This window comes from Cyprinodon tularosa, unplaced genomic scaffold (assembly GCF_016077235.1).
Source record: "Cyprinodon tularosa strain WSP-4 unplaced genomic scaffold, ASM1607723v1 ctg339, whole genome shotgun sequence".
Lineage (NCBI taxonomy): Eukaryota > Metazoa > Chordata > Actinopteri > Cyprinodontiformes > Cyprinodontidae > Cyprinodon > Cyprinodon tularosa.
This window is the reverse complement of record NW_024039051.1, coordinates 751,490-768,053: the sequence shown is the minus strand read 5'-3', so window position 1 is coordinate 768,053 and position 16,564 is coordinate 751,490. Positions and strand designations below refer to the sequence as shown.

General features: G+C 38.9%; 2 protein-coding genes across 2 annotated transcripts in view; both read right to left on the bottom strand.

Annotated features, from left to right (window-relative positions):
- Window positions 1–2,549, bottom strand: part of LOC119789457 (cAMP-dependent protein kinase type II-beta regulatory subunit) — a 31,086-nt gene extending 28,537 nt beyond the window's left edge. The window contains exon 1 of the mRNA XM_038294334.1: window positions 1,956–2,549. Within this exon, the coding sequence (XP_038150262.1) occupies window positions 1,956–2,220 (265 nt within the window). The 5' untranslated portion in view covers window positions 2,221–2,549. The remainder of the gene's footprint in view (window positions 1–1,955) is intronic.
- A 5,090-nt stretch (window positions 2,550–7,639) lies between these two features.
- Window positions 7,640–16,481, bottom strand: hsp90b1 (heat shock protein 90, beta (grp94), member 1). The gene is made up of 18 exons (XM_038294321.1): window positions 16,322–16,481; window positions 15,682–15,784; window positions 14,825–14,966; window positions 14,622–14,738; window positions 13,911–14,242; window positions 13,689–13,800; window positions 13,479–13,604; window positions 11,663–11,779; window positions 11,435–11,572; window positions 11,278–11,355; window positions 11,139–11,204; window positions 10,780–11,049; window positions 10,454–10,699; window positions 10,222–10,358; window positions 8,469–8,547; window positions 8,200–8,355; window positions 8,020–8,118; window positions 7,640–7,928 (listed from the first exon to the last, which is right to left on the bottom strand). The coding sequence occupies exons 1-18, from the start codon at window positions 16,368–16,370 to the stop codon at window positions 7,905–7,907; spliced, it is 2,391 nt and encodes a 796-aa protein (XP_038150249.1). The 5' UTR covers window positions 16,371–16,481; the 3' UTR covers window positions 7,640–7,904.
- Window positions 16,482–16,564: the final 83 nt, after the last annotated feature.

Here is a 16,564-nt window from a genome sequence, read left to right as displayed (position 1 = left end):
GTGTGGCCTTGGTATAAGCCCTAAAGGGTTTCTGTCACACTCCATCACATTTTTTTATTTTATTCTATTGGTGTATTCTGAGTTTTTATTTTGATCTGTGAAAATAAATAAAAAAATAAAAAATAAAAAAATAAAACACAAGAGGGCAACATATGAAAACCTAAGAACTGAAATATAACCAGAAAACACAACAAAATAAGGAATTAAACCAATAAAACTAGAAAACATGGAGCAAAGTAAACCTGAATACTCAAAAGAAAACATAACAGACCCAAGACTGTGACATTGGGCAATTGTCTACCTCTGGAACATCAATAGGGGACGGGCACAGCGCGTTGCATTCTGGGTACGCCGCCATATTGACAGCTAGTTGCTACGGTAAACAAAGACCTAAAACAGCACAGAGACGAGTAAACAGCGATGTTAAAAGCGAAGAAAGGATGCGGAATATACCGAGACACACTGCAGAGGGAAGCCAGGGACCGTTATCTGCAAAAGATGGGCTTCATAAACGGACTTGATCCCTACGAAGTAGCAAGCAAGGAGTGGTGCGTTGGGGAAGAATTTCTACCGCCGTTTGCGAGGGAGGACATATTTTCCTATCTAGTGTGTGGCGTCAGTGCCTACACACATGAAGAATTTCGCTGCTACAAGTCGCTAGAGGCTTACAAACAGCTGACAGATGGAAAAGTTCACGACATGGAAGTAATCAAACCGAATGAGAACACAGTCATTAGATCCAAGGTAAGCTACCGTCTCAACATGGTGTGGTGTTTGTTGTGGTGATAAGACTAGGTGCAGGCACTAACGTAAAACATCAAAAATGTATCTAAACAAATCTTGTGCTGACTGTACGTGTCCTGGGATACTGTAGTTACATTCTGATGATATATGACTGTCCTACCATGGTACTATGTTGTATGTATGTTCTGTAACTTACCAGAATGAAAATGCCGGGAACACACTCTCATGAACACTGGGATTGAGTTGAAAGTTATATTTGGCCGTCTTACAGCAGCGACCCATGCTAGCCGGCGACTCTTTGTTATGGAGGACATTTGTTTTCCATTGAGACGCCTCCAGGTTGGAAAACGGTAAAAAGACAATCCATTTGGGATTTTTTCCCCCGTCCAGTCACAGCTTGCGCTACTACACCCTACGACACAGCAACGGGTGACCATAACGACAGCAGAGGTAAAATAAAACGGCAAAAAACTAAGCAAACTACTAGCAGAAGAAAGCAAGTCCTTACAGGCGCGAAGTCGAAGTGTAAACAATGGGCTGACCAGCTTTCAATATGGCTGCCGCGCAACGTGTGACGTCATGTGCCCGTTCCTTATTCTATTGGTATATTCGTAAAACAGGACAGGGGGACAAAAAAGGAAAACCTGCTCAGGGCCCTGTTTAATCTCAGAGCAGCCCTGCAGCCAGCCTTTGACACTCTATTATTGGGATGCTGTGCCAAGTCTGTTTTGCTGATCTGTGCAGCTCTGCACAGACAGTTTTGTGCAACATAATCATACTACAAGACAAAATGACACCTTTAGGCTCTCCTTTCTTCAGATCTAATGTATTTCCATATTTCCTAATAGGCTAATCATGTTAGGCCTGCTGTAGCGTGGCCTGCAGATGAATCACACAACACCAGAGCCATCCTCCGATCTAACAAAGATGAACAGATTCTGCAGCTGTTATTGAAATGCATTTTATTCTAAATGAAACGCAGATGGAGAGATGCAGAGCTCGGCATAGACAGCCCCCAGCCTCTGTGACCATATATGGCAAATGACAGCGCGGTGGTGGATGCAAGGTGGCGAGCATCTCTGCGCCTTGTTTCTATCATCTGCCAGCGCGCAGCAGCTGTGCGCGCAGCAGCCATGCGAACGCTTCAGCGTGCATGGACACATTCTACAGTCATATATACATTATTCAATAAATAAAATGCATTGTCTCACCTATGAATTCTTCATCGTCGTCGTCCTCTTCCTCCCCGTTCTCCGAATCGATCTGCATGGCCTCGTCAATGAAATTGACCGCTTTCCCAGATCTAGGGGCCGAATTTTGGTCATGGCCAAAGGAGGCCTCTTTGGTCTCGCTGTCCTTCAGACGGGTGAAGTACTGGAGCGCAAACTCAAGCAGATCACTCGGCTGATTCCTCAACACTTCCACGGTAAAGCTCTGTAACAGCTCCGTCAGTCCCTCGGGAATTTCTATACTCATTCCTGTTTTCCGTCTGTGGATGTGGAGAAAACGGGTTTGCTGCGAATTCAAGAAGAAGAAAAACAAAAAACAAAACAAAGAGGTCAGAATAAGCGGGTGTAGTCTGGCCACCACCACCGCCCCAGTCAGACAGCGAGCCGTCCACAGCGGATCCTCTCTTTTCTTGAATGAAAATGGCTGTGGATTTATGGTCCAAGCATCTTCTGCTGCTTCTGGCTATAGGGAACCCACGCATGTGACCCAGGAATCCATGGCAACCACCTATCCAGGGATTGCGCACATGAGCAGCAACGGCCCAAAAACTGCAGTCGGTCGCAAAATACAAATTATGGGAAAGAGGAAGCCGATGGGAAGGAACAGGGAAGGATTTTCACCAGAAGAGGTCAGTTTCTGACAGCATAGCCAGACATCACATCATGCTTATTTTCTTACCCAATAGATGTTCTGTCTATTCAAATAGGTAATTAAGCTGCTTTAGTTTACTGATTTAAAATGTGCTAGAAGTGATGAGTACAACTGCTGGATTGGATTACTATAATGTTTTATATATATTTAACACTTGAAATAAATTCTACTTTGTTCACTGCAAAAAAAATTCTAATCTAAATAAGTTTTTATTTAGATTTTTCTTCAAATAATTGCATTTGTTCTTGGACTGAGGAGGCAAGCAAGACACTTTGCCAATTGAAAACGATTATTTCCATTTAAAATAAGAAAAATTTTGAGTACATAATATCTCATTATCTTATTCTAAGAGTAGATATACTAATTCTGTTGGCAAATCGTCTTATTTACCTGCTCAAATTAAGGGCTAATACACTTTATTTAAAAAAATGTGACTTATTTTTAGATTTTTTTTGCAGTGTATCTATTCAATTCAATTCAGTTTATTTCTATAGCGCCAATTCACAACACGTGTCATCTCATGGCACTTTATAATTCATACAGTCAAACTGATTCAAAGTTTTCTATCTAAGGAAAACCAGTTGATTGCATCGACTCATTGACTCCAATGCAATCCTTCACACTAAGCATGCTTGTAGCGACAGTGGAGAGGAAAAATTACCTTTTAACAGGAAGAAACCTCCACACTGGAAAAAATCCAAATCTAGATCAGTCATTCTTTCTTAAAATAAGTGCATTTGTTCTTGGATTGAGGAGATAAAAGAGACATTTTGCCAATGGAACAAGACAATTTAGATTTAAAATAAGGAAACACAGCTGCATTGTCTTATTTCAAGGGCATATTATCTAATTATCTTATTTTAAGACTAAAATCACTCATTCGATTGGCAAACTATCGCATTTACCTACTCAAATTAAGGGTAAATACACTTAATATAAGAAATTCTTACTTCTTTCTAAATCATTTTTGCAGTGCAGCAGAACCAGGCCATCTGCTGAGGCCGACTGGGGTTCAAGGAGACAGATGCAGAGATACAAAAGCAGCTGCAAAAGGTGGTCTGTCCAGGAAACACATGGCAGATGAGCCAGCTTCCATGTAAGAGGATTAAGAGAGCACATCCAGCCATTCACAGTCAAAGACTACACTGGGAAAACAGGACGATCTCCAGCATCTATAAACAAAGGTGTTGATGGCAGCAGCACAGCTGATGTTTCTCTCCAGGATGGAGTCACAGCCAAACAGGAACAGACCAGATGAAGCTACTATGAGAAAAAGCAGAGAGAGCAGAACGTTAGAGATTCTGCAGAGTGGGAGAATAGAGACAGAATGAAGCAGAATGATGAAAAAGGGGTCCCTATGTCCTCCAGCAGTCTAAGCCTATAGCAGCATAACTATAGAGATAGCTCAGGATAACCTGAGCCACTCTAACTATAAGCTTTATCAAAAAGGAAAGTTTTAAGCCTAGCCTTAAAAGTAGACAGGGTGTCTGCCTCACGGACTAAAACTGGTAGTTGGTTCCACAGGAGAGGAGCTTGATAACTAAATCGGATTTTGTTGAGAAATAAAACATCTTCCAAACTATGTGACACAACATCAAGCAGTGGTTGTAGTTAATTTTTTTTTATTTTTACAAAGTTAAATAAAACATAATTCCAGGTGTGGGGGGATTTACCATTTGTTGTCTGTAGTCTAGGGCCCCAAGTTCCTGGGGCCCCTAGAGTACTAGTTTACTACTAGTTTTTATATTAGTATTCTGTGTATTTGCATTAAATGTGTCATGTGGCTTATGTTTTTTTACATCCAACTGCAAAAAAATATGCACAAATAGCCGCTAGTATAAGAAAAACAAACAAATGAAATAGCTTTGATAAATAAAAATGATAAATTGTACTGAAAATACTAGGGATGCACGATATAATCGGCCCCCTATCAATATCGTCCTAAAAACTGAATATCGGACATCGGCCACTCCACCGATATTTAACCTGATATTTGATCAGCTTCTGAGTTTCTAAAGTCAAAAAAAAAAAAAAAAAAAAAATACTACTTCTTCTTCTTCCTCAAAAACTTCTTTTTTACAGACTTAAAAACTTCTAAAGACGAGGGAAAAAATATTGATACATTAAAATATCACAATATCTTCATATGCTGATATATTGCCATTTAAAAACACCATATCAATCTCTTTTACTAATGAAATATTGCTATATGTCATCGTTATGCTACGAAATCCCCCGAAAATTCAGGAAATTTTGCCACATTTTAATATGTTGATATATTGACGCGGTATCAATCTATTTTACTGACAAAATCTCACAAGAATTTGCAAAATATCACGAGAGTTTGTAACAGAACGATGAAATTTCACAAGATTTTTATGACAGTAAAATAGATCGATACCGCGTTTTTTAAAATCAATTTGATATCAGCATATAAAAATATATTTCAGTATATTATTTTTCAAAGTGTCAGAAATGGATAACAAAACTGCTATTTTCAATGACTACTTATTTTTGTCCAGCTTTAACATCGGTATCGATATCGGTTATCGGCTACATGAGTTATAAAATATCGGCATATCGGATATCTGCCAAAATCCCAATATCGTGCATCCCTAGAAAATACATAAGTGAATCAAATAAGGAGTCAAATATCAGCTTATCTTCGTTCTCCAAAGATGTTTGTTTCAAGAAAGATTTCACTAATCTTTCCTCTTTTGTGTCAATGTAGCCCTGAAACCAACATTTTATTTAACTTTTTAATGTATTAGGTTTCTAGGATTTTTACGTGGTTAAAAATATTTTTATTTAAAAAAATAAACAATATATCGCAAAATGTGTTTTAATTACATTTTCATGGGGCCCCCCTGATTATTCTGGGGCCTTTAGCAGTCATAAATGGATATTTTAAATACAAAAAAATCTTCAATAAAGTTAATATTCTAGGTGTGCATTATTAACTCCTCAAATTCTGTCTTAAACATGTTGAATTTTAGAGATGTTGCATCTTTAGACTTTGCATCTTCACCTTAAGTCTTGATTACATCATTTCTGAGGTTATTGTGCAGGATTATGTATGTAGGTGTGTATTAACATTGCACAGGGCTTAATGAATTAAAAACCCTTTCTGCCTGCAAAACTGTCTGATTTTATTATAATCTTATCTTAATTATAAGGCGAAGCTATGAAAGTAAAGCTAATATCACTACATTTACAGCATGTTTTATTAATGCACTGAGGCTACCTTTACCCTAATGCCCTCCAGGTTTCAAAATGGGACCGTCCCCTTCTTTGTCCTACATCTGTCACCTTTAATCTACAAGACGGAGCATCCTCTAACTCCAGCGCAGACCTGCTGCCTGTTGGCTACCAGCTTTCTGACTTTTCTTAGAAACCTGCTTTGTGTGCTTCTTTTCTAGTCAGATATTTATCACAGTTCATGCATCCAGTCTACAGGGCATAAAAAATTCTCTCTGAAATAGGAATCTTAAACACATTCAAGAGAAAAAACTGCAGAAATGATCAGGACCTGCATGCAAGTACAGCATTAGAGGCAGTAAATAAACGTGCATTTATACATTTGAAGTTGTCATGTTTAAAGAAATTGAGTATTTGAATATATAAACTTTATTCTATATTAAAATATCACTCTAGTATAAAACTGTAAAAGATCCTGCTTGCATATTTCAGTATTTCCCTGTTACTACAGGAATTAGCCTACTGGTTTCTGACATAATTCAACCTAGGCAATAGCGCCACCTGCAGGACAGTTGAGAGTTTTCCCTTGTTTAACCATTTAAAGCCTGATCCAAGAATAAAACAAAACAGAAAATTACTTTTTTTTGGTTCGAAGTCCTTATTTGGACTTTTAACGAAATATGTAAAAAGAAAAAAAAGAAATCCATTTTTGATATTAATAATTTATTACTATGCCATAAGTCAAGATTATCTTTTGTGTAGTCTTCTGTCCTCTGTTATCAGGTATATCTGATTGTGTACAATAGGATTTTGAGCAAAGTTTTTACCATTAAATTATGCAAAAGGCGTCAGACGCAAAACATTTTGGAAACCGTATGTGTCAAATATGATACATTTGGCATTACAGGGTTAAAGGGGCTTAAAAAAAAAGGAAAAGGTCCTGAAATCAGTGCAAAGTCAATTGTCTTTAAAACATGTGAAATGTTACAAGTCGTGATGTAGGAAACTCATCACTACGTTTACTAAATTATATTGGTTGCATCAATAGATATAGATGTTTATCACAAATTTGATCAACTTCCCTTATTGGTATTAGAATAATGTGGGCCTTTAACATGCATGTCCATTTCATTTAAACACTCTTCTAAACATCCTCCCCCATGCCATGATTCTTCAAATATTACTACTTTTGTTTCATTTAAAAACATGGATATTTTCAGGAATCTATCCATATCAGCCTTGGCAAATCTCTACAATAATGCACTATAACCACAATAACTCCTGTAAAAACCACTGTGCAGCTATATTATAGTTTATTTATTGACTGTGCAATATGCTGAATGTGCAATATATGTGAATAGTCATACCACTACCTATATAAGCCATCCGGATAGTACGTATTTTTTTTTATTTTTTTTTTCATTGTGTGCAATACATGTACACTTGCACCTTAATCCTTATTTATCTTGATATATATATTGTTTATTCTTAATGCACCTTTTTTCTCCTTATTTGCACCTTCTTTGACTTCTATGCCAATATGTGACCAGTGAATTTCTCCGCTGTGAGATCAATAAAGCTCATCTAATCTAAATGTTTTCTACCAAGTTCAACAGAACCTTCGCTCAAGAATACAGTTTGCCTTAACCAAAAAAAAAAAGACATTGATCGGAAGTATGTTTATGTAAATGCCGTACATGCCAGAAACCATTTATGCAAAGTAATGGTTAGGCAGAACTTCGCCACCTGCAAAACGGTTTCACTTCTGCTTTAATAAAATGTTTTCCATAGACAGACAACGCTGGATTTTTTTTTGTGTGGCAACATTTATTTGATCAATAAGACGGAATTGTATCTTTCCATAAACAGCTCAGTTAAATATTAACAAATTTACAGTCATGAGGAATGTAAAAAAAAAGAAAACAAAAACACCAAAAAATAAACAATGGTCTTGATAAAAAAAAACCATTCCCCAGGACCCCCTCCCCCCCCTCAGGATAACCACCACAGTGGCACTGGAACAAGAAACAGAAACAGTCCGATTCCCAGTTCCATTGTCACACACCCTCCTGTTCAGTGCTTCACAGTTCATCCTTCGACTGTCCCTGCCAGGACAAAAAAATTAAAACAGTTAAATACTGCTCAGTTTTACTTTAAGGCGTATTCTGGATATAAACACATGCAAAGACGTCTCACCGTTTCATCTTCATCATCATCTACAATTTCTTCCTCTTCTTTATCTTCAGATCCTTCATCTGCTGGTTCCTCTGGCTCTTCCTCAGGTTCCTCTTCAACCTACCAAGGACAATAGTTTTAATAAGTACAGCAAGGCTTTTAAAATAATGCTAATAAAAAAATAAACTAGCATGAACTTGCCTGTTCGTCCAGGGGAACATTCATGCTGAGTCGGAGCATGCGCTCTATTCTGTCTCCATAGGCTTTAGTGTCAGCCAGCTGGTATCCTGAGCGCAGTGTAGCCGTCTCAAACAGAACCACTGCAAGATCTGATGCTGTCTGGTCCTCAGCATCAGCCTGCAAAAAGGTGAAAGAGAAACTAAATCAAATATGCAGTTTTATTTCCATCTACATATCTAAATGATGTGCAAAAAGGTTCAGCAATAAATGATTAAAATGTAGAATCTTACATTGACTCTGCTGAGCATCTGCTTAACGAGGGGATGTTTGGGGTTGATTTCCAGGGTTTTCTTCTGGCTGGCATAATAACTGAAGGGCATGAGAAGAAAAGTGAGCCAAAAGAACAACAACAACAAAAAACAACAAAAGAAGTGCAGCAGCTGCATATGAATCAATTCAACCATAGAAAGGATCGCCTTATTAAAAGCTTATATAGAATCATACATTGGTTTATGCAAACATTTGTACGGAAGAGCATTAGGGCCACTGAAAAAAGAAAAAGTTACCTGATTTTTAAATTTTATTTCAGTTTAGTATGGGGAAAAAAGTCAGAATTCTGACTTTAATCTCAGAATTTTGGATCTTAATGTAGATGGACACCATGAAGGAAGAGATGTGGAGCACTCAGCTTCACTGACAAAGATGTGAGTTGTTTGAGGTGGCCAGTGACACATTGGTGGATAAATGACGGAATTTTTACGTGCCTGAGGGGTCCCCTCATTAATGGAGGAGCAGAAGGTCATTAAAACAAGAGAGCTAGTCTCTAAACCAGACATGGCTATGGCTTGATGCTAACATGTTTGTTTTTACAGACTTAAAAACTTCTAAAGACGAGGGAAAAAATATTGATACATTAAAATATCACAATATCTTCATATGCTGATATATTGCCATTTAAAAACACCATATCAATCTCTTTACTATTGAAATATTGCTATATGTCATCGTTATGCTACGAAATCCCCCAAAAATTCACGAAATTTTGCCATATTTTTATATGTTGATATATTGATGCGGTATCGATCTATTTTACTAACAAAATCTCAAGAATTTGCAAAATATCACGAGAGTTTGTAACAGAATGATGAAATTTCACGAGATTTTGAAAGTAAAATAGATCGATATCGCGTTTTTAAAAATCAATTTGATATCAGCATATGAAAATATATTTGAGTATATTATTTTTCAAAGTGTCAGAAATGGATAACAAAACTGCTATTTTCAATGACTACTTATTTTTGTCCAGCTTTAACATCGGTATCGATATCGGTTATCGGCTACATGAGTTTTAAAATATCGGCATATCGGATATCGGCCAAAATCCCAATATCGTGCATCCCCATGTTACTCTTTAACTCAATTTTTCCTTCCACTCTACTTTCTTTTACATACGAGGATACTGCATTCTAAAGGACCAATTTCTTAAATCTACATGCCAACTAGCATATCAGTTTAGCTTATAAGATTTACACATTAAAATCGTCTTTAATTGACGTCATTGAGGTTTTTTTATTTGCTGCAAGTATCAATCATAAATTAGCAGATATATATGGTCTTTAAATAAATCCCATTTGTAATGAATATTTAGCAGAGTCCCTTCTAGATAGACCGATACATAGGCCTGCCAATATTAGCCTTTCCCCCCCGCATGAGCCGATACATGCATGGGTCGATTAATAAGCAAATTTAACAGCATTGCCTTAAGATCATTTGAAGTGCATGCATTGTCACTCTGCATTCCTTATAAATTGATTTAGTAACAATGGTCTGTTACATTTGTTATTGTGCAATTTTAATATAATGAAGAAAAAGCAATGCCATCTCCAAGAAACAGCCTAAAAATATCAAAAGCATATATTAGGGATTGTTTAGACAGAGGTAAAAATCAATACTGGGATTTAAAAAAAAGTAACTGTATCAGTTGATCTCTAGTGTCCATGATCATTCTGTGCTTTAAACGCATGTCACTGCATTAATACTCACTTTGTGGAAATATCTTTTCCTGTCTGATAAGCCTGCGCCTTCATGATCCTCTCCATGTTTCCAGACCAGCCGTACTGACTGGCAACCAGAGCACAGGGTGAGTTGGTCAACCTCTGGGAGAGAACGGCCTTTTCAATCTGTAGACAGAATACAAATATTGTGTTAAAATTGTAAACCTGTTAATTTCTTCAGTTGATCTTCCATGGGAGGACCACTAAAACGTGTTCTCCACCTTGTCCTTCAGAGCCTTGTCCTTTAGCCAAGTAGTGAGAGGCTCAAACTCCTTCTCCAGGGCCTCCCTCTTCTCTTTGGCCTTCTCACTTTCCTCGAACTTCACCCCCTCTTTGGCCACGTTCTGGAAGCGTTTTCCATCAAACTCAGGCAGAGCCTGGATGCAGTACTCATCCACAGGCTCCGTCAGGTAAATAACCTCATAGCCTTTCTTCAGCAGCCTCTCGACAAAGGGGGAAGACTCCGCCTGTGAAGAGGAGAACCTCAGATTAACTCAGCGCATGGGGTAAAACACACCCCCTCAACCAGCAGTCCATCTTTACTCACCTCCTTTCTGCTGGTACCAGCCATGAAGTAGATCTTATCCTGCTTCTCCTTCATGCGCTCCACATACTGCTCCAGACTGGACAGGACGGTTTCGCTGTTGGAGGTCTGGAAGCGGAGCAGTTTGGCCAGACGGGTTCTGTTGGAGTGATCCTCGATCACGCCTAGTTTGATGTTGGTTCCGAACTCCTTCCAGAACTTTTCGTTGTACTGATCATCTGCAATCTTCTTGATCATGTCCAAAGTCTTACGGACCAGCTTCTTGCGGATGACCTAAAGAAAGCAGAAACTATTTTTAACTAAATGTTTTTACTTTGTCGTAATCGAGCAGAACTCATTTAATCCAAAACTTTGAGATGTACCTTCAGCAGTTTGTGTTGCTGCAGAGTTTCTCTGGACACATTTAGAGGAAGGTCATCAGAGTCGACCTGGCAAAGAAAACCACCTTTAGTCTCAGATTAAAGCAGACTGATCATAAACAAACCAGCAGTTAAAACTTACCACTCCTTTGATGAAGTTTAGGTACTTGGGCATCATGTCGTTGAAGTCGTCTGTGATGAAAACTCTCCTGACAAACAGCTGCAGCAGAGAGTTTCAGTGTGAATGTCAACCCAATACAAACATCAATCGCTCTCAGTCGTTTAAACTGAACTCAAACCTTGATGTAGTCGTTCTTTTTTGAGCCATACTCGTCAAAGAGGCCACGTGGAGCCGCCGTGGGGACGAAGAGGATGGACTTGAAGGTAACTTCACCTTCAGCTGTGAAGTGGATGTGTGCCAGGGGGTCATCGGTGTCCTGGTGGATAGAAGAAGAAGGTTTACTGGAATCGAACCAGATCTTTATAATCCAAAAGGTTGATTAACTGTCTGCAGATGCTGTTCATACCTTTGAGAAGGTCTTGTAGAAGGCCTTGTATTCATCCTCCTCAACCTCCTTGGCTGGTCTCTGCCAGATCGGCTTGATGTCATTCATCAGTTCCCAATCCCAAACTGTCTTCTCAACCTACAACATGAATATTAAGTTAAGAAATGGGCCTTGGTACCTAGTTAGGATTTTAACACATTTTCTACAGTAATAATAGTTAAGAGCTCAGCTATGATGAGCATAATATAAAAAATGATTAGACCTGCTGGTCAGAAACCAGAGCTACATTCAAAATGTCCCTACTTTCCTTGATTTATCACCTACAATTCTAACCTGGCTCCGCCAGATGGATTTGCTCCGCATATCCATCTGGAAACCTTCCGTTGAAGTAATTTTGGGAAGGGGCGAAAATACTGGTTAGCTGATTGGCCTATGTTGGTGATAGGCGGGCCAAATAAACCAATCAGATCAACGAAGCATATGACGTACTAACAGCCAGGCTACTCTTGCCGAAAAAAGTCAGGAGAAGAGCAAAAACATCTTTTCCTCTGAGAAAAGCCTCCAGAGCAGTGTTTTGCTCTTCTTTCAGTGAAGAAATACTCTGTAATTCCGATAAAACTTGCTCGATAGCCACGCTAACGCTAGTTTCATCGGCTGAAGCCGCCATGTTCTTTAGACTGAACTGTCGCGCTTCTCGTTGCGTCACACCTCAACCCGCCTCAAAGCCAACGCTGATTGGACGTTCGTTTGGTGAACGGCTCCAAATTTTCTTTCACGGAGAGTCTCCAGACTGATCTGCGAGTGACACCTTTAAAGTTCGCGAGATCAGGAAGGTCTCACGAGGCTAAGCCCTTGGTACCTAGTTAGGATTTTGACAAGTTTTCTATGACCTCAGCTATGATGAGCACAATATAAAAAAAGCCCTGAGAAAAAGATAACCGATTAGACCTGCTCGTCAGAAACCAGAGCTACAGTAGAAGCCATTCAAAATTTCCCTACTTTCCTTGATTTGTCCCCTATAATTCCTCTTTAAACATCAATCTATGTACTGAAATATTCTGTCATGATTTGTAGACCTTAAAATTTATCAGAAGCATCTCCTGGTCAGACCATTTAATGCAGTGAAAGGATGGAGTCAGAGTAAAAATAAAAAATGAAAGTCCAGGAAAAGGCCACTGGCTGGAAGTTGGAGGGGATTTGGTCGGGAGTCGCAGGGGAGCAGGCCGCCATTCAGCTTGGAGTTGACTGGAAAGGGCCAGTTTGAACGGCTGCTACCGTAGGGTTTATACAGGAATAAATAACTCTAACTAAATGCGTTTTAATGCTCTCGTCGATAGGCTGCAGCCATGTCTCGAAGTTCTCGTTTTCCAGCCTCATAATTTTTTTAATTGGCATTTTCCGCCCAATTCTGTAGCTTTTTCTGAACATACGGCTTTCCGATCAACCGGAAGCAGTTCCACACAAATATGTCATGATGTGATATGTTTGACAATTGTTTTTATAAGCAATTTTTTTTAAGAATGCATTTTAAATGCCACAATAAACACATTTAATGGATTTTAATGCCAATTAAGGTCTTAATTTAAAAAAATAATTTAATAACCCAAAGAAACCCTGACTGTACCAGAGTGCTTAGTACTTTGAGTATAAGCAAATAAGGTAATATCCAAGACAGGACATTTTCAGATGAAGAAAAAGTATTAAGATAAAGTTCTAGCAAAGGACACTCATTTAATCTGGAGGGTTTAAATTAATCTGTACATAATAGGTGATGCAGAAAAAGCTGCTGTTACAGAGTGATTTTAAAAAACTTGTCACAAGTCTATAAAGCCGTTACCTTCTTTGTCTTTGGTTTGTCTTTATCCTCCTCCTCTTCCTCTACTTCAGCCTCATCTTCAGTGGCCTCCTTCTCTGGTTCCTCTGCTTCAGCATCTTCCTCGATGGGCTCTTCGACCGTCTCAGTCTAAGACATTAAGAACAAAATAAAACCATTGCTACGTTTTCCATCTACCTGAAAAGTTGGAAATATTCGGAGCTGAATGGTCACCTTGCTAGTCCAAACGTAGATGGGGAAGTTGATGAACTGGGAATACTTCCTAACAAGATTCTTGATGGTTTCCAGCTCCAGGAAGTCAGAGGCTTCCTCCTTCAGGACCAGCCTGAGTTCAAGGAAAGATGAGAGAGAACGTTTAAGTTCAAAGTCGACGCAACACCAGAACAATTCAGAAAATGTTCTTAACAGCCTATAATGGTAAATGATTAAACCTACGTGATGGTTGTTCCTCTTCCCAGAGTGTCCCCACGTGGGTCCTCGATGACCGAGAACTGGTTTGAATCCGACTCCCAGATGTGCTGAGTGTCGTTGTTGTGCTTGGACGTCACAATGACTTTGTCAGCAACGAGGAAAGCGGAGTAGAAACCCACGCCGAACTGGCCAATCAGCTCGGACGTAGACTGTCCCTCAGACTGCATCTCTGTCATCTTATTGAGGAACTCGCTGGTGCCCGACTTGGCGATGGTTCCCAAGTTCTTCACCAACTCTTCTTTGGTCATTCCAATACCAGTGTCAGTGATGTGGAGCATGTTCTTTTCTTTATCAGACTGTAAGCAAGAGAGGCAACATTATGTTAATGTTCATTTCCCAATGTAAACACTAAAACACTTAAGTTTTACAGTTTTTAGACGAAGTTCAAATCTTTAAGATTCAATTACAAGCAGTTATAACAAATTATTGCATGTAAATTAAGAGCAGTTTAGGATTTATTTTGTCATGTTGAGACAAAGACTAAAGAAAAGTATTAAAACTTTAACCCATTTTTCCCTTTTGGCTAGCAGGGAATATAAATAAATCCTCATTTAAAAAGCAGATTAACTGCTATACAATAATATTTCACTCCTGAGATCTAATATAAAGAGCTTAAACATAAAGTTTCAACAGTTCTAAACGCATCTTTATAATAAATTAGCCTCATCTGCTTACTTTAATTTTGATGGTCAGCTCTTCATTGGCTGCCAAAGCAGTGTCATCAGTAAGCGACAACAGCCGGATCTTATCCAGAGCATCCGAGGCGTTGGAGATCAACTCCCTGAGGAAGATCTGGAAGACATGAACAACACGTAAGCTTTCCCCCTGACAATAAAACAGTGCCTCCAGCTTTAATTGTTTTTTTCCCCCTTACACACCTCCTTGTTCTTGTAAAGAGAGTTGATAATTAGCTTCATCATACGATTGACTTCTGCCTGAAATGCGTGTTTTTCAGACTTTTCCCTGAGTTCCTTAATCTGAGCAGCATTCAAACCATCCAGCTGGATAGCCTCCTCCTCCCTGTAGGCAAAAAAAAAAGAAACGCAAGTGAAACAAACAGAACACACAGATTCCAACTGTCACTACAGAGTAGTTAAAACAGAAAGCAACTGGGTTAATTGTTCAGCATTTCTAAGGGTGATCATGTTCTTAATGGATGAGAATCTACAGTAACAGGATCAGCTAAGGACACCTTCACTGATCCATCAGATCTGTTCCCAAACTACAGAGTCATGCTTGTCCTGATGACCTGTGTATACAAGCCTGGTCACCCTGACCTTGAGTTTGGTTGATTGTCAGGGTCACAAACAAAAAAAGGAAAAGTGTCAATTTAGGGCAGAAGAATACCCGGAACTTGATTTTTGACTAAAAAGATGTAATTTAATGTCTCAAGTTTGTTTAACAGAAAACAATGAAAGTTTACAAGAAAAATGTCAAAAAAAATAAAAGCATCAAAATATAGTTGGATTAAAAAAAGTTGAATTTGGCTGCTGCAGCTTTATTGGCAATGAAAGCCGCTTTGCAAGGCAAGACTGCTGCTTTATGACCATGCAAAACATTTTCTGAATATTAACTAATATTTTGAAAAAGGGAAGAAGAAAAAAAAAAGACATTGATACAGATGCTATATATGAATGAAAAGCTGCATATTTCTTGTGGTGTTGCCCACTAATGCTGGAATGATGACACATTTAGACAATGTGCAAACTTATTTAAACAATTAATCTGCACCTACCTCTGCACCACCTCGTCATCTGTCCTGGATCCATCCCTGCTCTTCCCGAGGTCCTCCTCCACTGTGCCATCCACACCCACCTCATCCTCAGCCCTTACAGCAGCTGCAATAAGAGAGATAGTTATACTTTTCATACATGGTCGCATATTTCTGATTGTAAAGCAGAGTTTGACAGTGATCTGTTTAGTCTAAATGAGTTTTAAGTCAAATATAATTGTTTTTGGAAAAGCAGGATTCTTAAAGCAAGGGTTCCACATGTATAATTAATTGTGTTGCTCAGGGAAACTTCTAGAAAGACTATTAGGAACCAATCGGGTGATTTTAATAGAGAAATAGAAAAACACTTAAGGATGTTTGCTCTAGCATTTCTCCATCTCAATAGGAGTCAGTGTGCTTTTTTTCCCCTCAGCCAGAAACTTCTAGAAAGGCGTTAAGTCCTCATGATAGTTAAAATGTGCTTTAAGCAGTATAATAAACCATGCAATGTTATATCCACATTAAATATCTAGAAATAAATAGAAATATTGCTCTGACAGCAGCACAAAGACAGGTTCATATTAGCCTTCATTTAGCTAAAGCAGCTAAATATGGTGGATAACAGCAAGAAAGTCACAATGAAAAATATCTTTCCAACACTCACCGAAGGCTAGAAGTGCGAAAACAAGCCCTAACACCCAGACTCGTTTCATTTTGAGATACTTCTCTACCGGTGGTGAGTCTTCAGCTCCCGAGACAAAAGGCAGGAGAAGCAACGAAGGTAAACTGTCTCTATCAGCGGAGGCTGTGCGGCTACTTCTTCCACACTGAGCGTGCCCACTCCAACACCGACCAATGGCTGCGCACCACGCACAACATCGGACCAATCACAGGCTAGCATATGGCA

What these genes read in the sequence shown, in the direction of transcription:
- hsp90b1 (XM_038294321.1), bottom strand. Translation starts at nt 16,370, where the DNA reads ATGAAACGAGTCTGGGTGTTAGGGCTTGTTTTCGCACTTCTAGCCTTC. An exon ending in ACAAGGCTCTGAAGGACAAG is followed by an intron (nt 10,359 to 10,453) that starts GTGGAGAACACG and finishes TTCTGTCTACAG; the next exon opens with ATTGAAAAGGCCGTTCTCTC. An exon ending in AGATGCTCAGCAGAGTCAAT is followed by an intron (nt 8,356 to 8,468) that starts GTAAGATTCTAC and finishes ACCTTTTTGCAG; the next exon opens with GCTGATGCTGAGGACCAGAC.